Raw genomic sequence first — 4,547 nt, 5'->3', positions numbered from 1 at the left:
CTAGTAGCACTTAGTTGTCTTTAACTTCATTTGAAACAATTTTGTTAGATTCTGTTGTGACAGCTGTCATATCAGCATGCATTTAAAAGAATCAAAATTGGTGAATTTTTGTGTAGCCATTTTAATATTTAAGATGGAAGAAAATAACCAATATTTTCAGCAGTTTGCTTTATTATATCAAGAAAGGTAAAAACGTAACTGAAATGCAAAAAAAAAAAAAAATTTGTGCAATGTATGGAGAAGGTGCTGTGACTGATCAAACATGTCAAAAATGGTTTGTGAAGTTTCCTGCTGGAGATTTCTCGCTGGGCGATGCTCCATGGACAGGTAAACCCGTTGAAGTTGATAGCGATCAAACTGAAACATTAATTGAGAATAATCAATGTTGTACCCTGTGGGACATAGCCAACATACTCAAAATATCCAAAGCAATAAAGTTATTGGTGAAAATGAAAAATGTGTTTTTTACTTTACAGAAAAAGCTAATGAACTTTTTGGCCAACCCAATACTACCCACTGTTTTCTGCATCTCAACACTTTTGCTTGCAGTGCATCGTGGGGATGTTCTGCATCTGTCCAGAAAAGAGCCCCATAATTCTCCATTACAGCTGTTATTCTCCATTATACTCTATTGTATAAGTAAAGTATATTTTATTTAACCAGTTTCTCTATAGATAGACATTTATGGTCCAAAGTTTGCCATCACACACAATGCTGTAATTAATACATTATTTACGCATCAGCAAATTTATATTAAGAATAAAGTCCAAGAAGGGGAAATGCTGGATACAAGGATATGAGCATTTTATAATTTTTCATATAAATTTCCCCTCTTAGAGATTATACCAATTTAAAACCCTCTCAGTAATGTAAAAATTACCTGTTTACTCATACCTTTGCTAATATAATGTGTTGCCTACTTTATTTTAAGCTTTGTTAATGTAATAGGTAAATAATGGTGTTTCAGCAGTTTTGATTTGTATTTCTCTTTTTAGGAGTGAAGTTGAGAATCTCTTCATTTATTTAAGGGAAATTTGTAAAATAGTTCTATAAAATATGCATACCCTTAGTCTTGTTTTGTCTAGCATGTTATTGACCTTTTTCTTATTGGTTTGTAACAACTTTTTATATATTGATTTATCAGTAGTTTTAGTTGCACATATTTTCCCCAGTTTGTTGTTTGTCATATAACTTTATTATTGGCATTTTAGAAATCCTTTTATTTTTATTGCTTCTGGGTTTTCTCTCAGACTTTCCCAGTTGAAGAATGAAAATATATGTGAGGTCTGTCCAGAAGGTATCTAACCATTATATGAAAAATAGACACTTATTGAAGAAAATAAAAGATACAAGAAACATTGTACATAGGACAATACGCTTCAAAGTGTCCTTCAAAGCAGGTACATTGGGACCTCACACAGTTCTCCCAATCTCCATCATATCATATTTTCCTGAATTTTTCCTGAATTTCATTGATGATTTGAAATCTCTTCCCTTTCAAAGGTGATTTTAGTTTTAGGAAAAGCCGGAAGTCACAGGGTGCCAAATCTGGGCTCTAGGAGGGCTAAGTCGCCTGGGTGATTTGATGTTTTGCCAAAAAACTCTGCACAAGACATGATACATGAGTGAGAGTGTTGTGATGAGGCTGTCAATCACTAGTTGCCCATAGCTGCAGCCTTCTGAATCCCCCAAATAGTTTCTGTGAAGGAATATTCAAGCTTAACTTAAAATTGGATACAGATTCATTGCTGTACTCTCTCAGCCATTTTGAATGCCATACAATACATACGCTCACTCAACAGTTTCTACTGCCCCACTGACTAGTACAATGAAGTCATCATTGTTCACACGTGCATTTCAGTGCACTCTCCTTGGCTGCCAGGTTATATTGATGTCATGCAAACCATTCTCATTATATTAACAATGACTGGACTTTTCTGGACAGACCTGGTATATATATCACCTATGGCTCTCTCTCTCACTTTTTTTTTTTTTCCCATATTTGCGGTTTATTTTAAATTTTATATCTTTGATCTCTCTGAAATCTATCCTGATTTAAAATTTTAGGTTTGGATACAATTTTATTTTTTTCCAGATGGCTGAAAAATTATTCCAACACTATTAAATAATCTTTTTTTCCTACTGATTTGAAATACTATCTTTATAATACCAATATTTCCAATTATAATTACAATAAATTACAGTTTAAAATAAAACTTTTCCCCTTTTAACAACTGTCCTCAAAATCTTTATAAATCTTAAAATGATGTCATATCAGTCTCTTACAATCATTGGACATTTTTATAGTTTTCTTCCTTTTACTCCCTCTCCTTTGCTTTAAAATGTTATACTCTATCATGATAAAAAACAACAACAAAAACAACAACCACCCAGGAATAGAGGGGAACTTTCTCAACTTGAAAAAGAATGTCTACAAAATTTTTACAATTAACATCATACTTTATGGGTAAAAAACTAAAAACTTTCCAACTAAAATCAGGAAAAAGACAAGGATGTTAGCTGTCCTTTTCAACCCCATATTAGATGTCCTCGCTAATTTAGTAAGACAAGAAGAGGGAATATAAGGTATACATACTGGGAAGGAAGAAATGAAACAGTCTTTATTCATAGATAACATAATTATCTATATAGAAAATCTGAAAAAATTGACAAAAAAAAAATTATTGCAACTAATAAGTAATTATAACAAGGTTGCAGGCTACAGGTTAGTACACAAAACTCAATTGCTTTCCTATGCCAGCAATGAATGAGTGATTTAAAATAAAAGACAGAATACTATTTATGTTAACACCCCAAAATTAAATATTTAGTTATGAATCTAACAAAATATGTAGAAGATCTATATAAGAAAAATTATAAAACTCTGGTGAATGAAATCAAGCAACTAATAAATGGACAGAGACTGCATGTCCATGCACAGGAGGACTCAATATTGTCAAGACGTCAGGTCTTCCCACTTGATGTATAGATTCAATAAAATCCCAATCAAAAATCCTAGCAAGTTATTTTGTGGATACCAACAAACTGATTCTAAAGGTTACACAGAGATTCAAAAGACCCAGAATAGCCAACACGATATTGCAGGAGAAGGATAAAATTGGAAGACTGACATTACCCAGCTTCAAAACTTACTATAAAACTACAGTAGTCCAAACAGTGTGGTATGGATGAAAGAATAGACTAATAGAGCAATAGAATGGAATTAAAAGCCAGAAATAAACACACACAAATCTAGCCAACTGTTCTTTGACAATGGAGAAAAGACAATATAATGGAGAAAAAATAGTTTTTTCAATAAATGGTGCTAGAATAACTGGACATACACATGCAAAAACAAAAACAAAAAAAACCTAGACACAGCTCATACACCCTTCACAAAAGTTAACTCAAAATGCATTATAGGGTCATGATGGGCAGTAAGATGGCATCTGCTAGCAGGGTTGTTCAGGTAGTCAAGCCACATACTCCATTAATAAGGTTCCCTAACAGAAGAGACCATCCTAAACCCAATGTATCAGAAATTTTGAGATTATCAGGACTACCATCTCACTCTTCTTCAATTTCACAGCATTTTAAAGGAAGTAAGTTGCCAGATTGGCTGATGCATCAGGGTCCACCAGACACTGCAGAAATAATAAAAACATTACCTCAGAAATATAGAAAGAAACCTATGTCTCAAGAAGAAATCGAATTCATCCAACGTGGAGGTCCAGAATAATCACTGATACTGGCTGCTGTTTGTCAACAGACAAAAGAATAGTCTTTACAATAAAGGACTTCCAAAATGACAAATGAGAAATTGTACATTAAACAACTTTAATACATATTCTGTAAACAAAAAAAAACCCTACATAGAAAATTTAGATGGACAATTATATCTCATAATTTATGTATCTTGGTCAGCTCCTCCACAAGCTTACCTGATTGTTTATATACTTTATACTTATTAAAGTACACATCTGAAAATGTTTTAAAAAATGCATTATAGACCTAATTGTAAAATGCAAGACTAAAAATGCTAGGAGATAGCATAGAAGATAACCTAGGTGACCTTGAGTATGACAATGACTTTTTAAGTACATCACCAAAGACACAATCTGTGAATGAAATCATAAGCTAGACTTTACTAAAATTAACACCTTCTGTTCTGAGAAGACAATGTCACGAGGATGAGAAGACAAGTCACAAGCAAGAGAAAATATTTACCAAAGATACATCTGATAAAGGAATGTTATCCAAAATATACCAAGAACTCTTAAAACTCAACAATAAGAAAATAATCTGATTTTTAAAATGAGCCAAAGACCTTAAGAGATACCTTATCAAGGAATATGTACAGATAGCAAATTCGTATATGAAAAGATACTCTACATCTTATGTCATAAGTAAACTGCAAAAACCTGTACACAGATGTTTACAGAAGTTTTATTCATAATCGTCATGAGGGAATTGTCAAACTTGGAAGCCACCGAGATGGCCTTCAGTGGGTGAATGGATATATAAACTGTGATGCATCACGACAATGG

At 32.8% G+C, this 4,547-nt stretch overlaps 1 protein-coding gene across 1 annotated transcript; it reads left to right on the top strand.

The window, feature by feature from the left end:
* The first annotated feature begins 3,427 nt into the window (after window positions 1-3,427).
* Window positions 3,428-3,999, top strand: LOC129065764 (alpha-ketoglutarate dehydrogenase component 4-like). The gene has a single exon (XM_054567030.1). The coding sequence runs from the start codon at window positions 3,428-3,430 to the stop codon at window positions 3,737-3,739; it is 312 nt and encodes a 103-aa protein (XP_054423005.1). The 3' UTR covers window positions 3,740-3,999.
* Window positions 4,000-4,547: the final 548 nt, after the last annotated feature.

Source organism: Pteronotus mesoamericanus, unplaced genomic scaffold (genome assembly GCF_021234165.1).
Source record: "Pteronotus mesoamericanus isolate MK-2021 breed Mesoamerican mustached bat unplaced genomic scaffold, CSHL_Meso_final contig_182, whole genome shotgun sequence".
Taxonomy (NCBI): Eukaryota; Metazoa; Chordata; class Mammalia; order Chiroptera; family Mormoopidae; genus Pteronotus; species Pteronotus mesoamericanus.
This window is presented reverse-complemented; position numbering and strand designations above follow the sequence as displayed.

Bases quoted from the DNA above. Each gene is read 5' to 3' on its own strand.
- LOC129065764 (XM_054567030.1), top strand. From the start codon at position 3,428: ATGATGGGCAGTAAGATGGCATCTGCTAGCAGGGTTGTTCAGGTAGTC.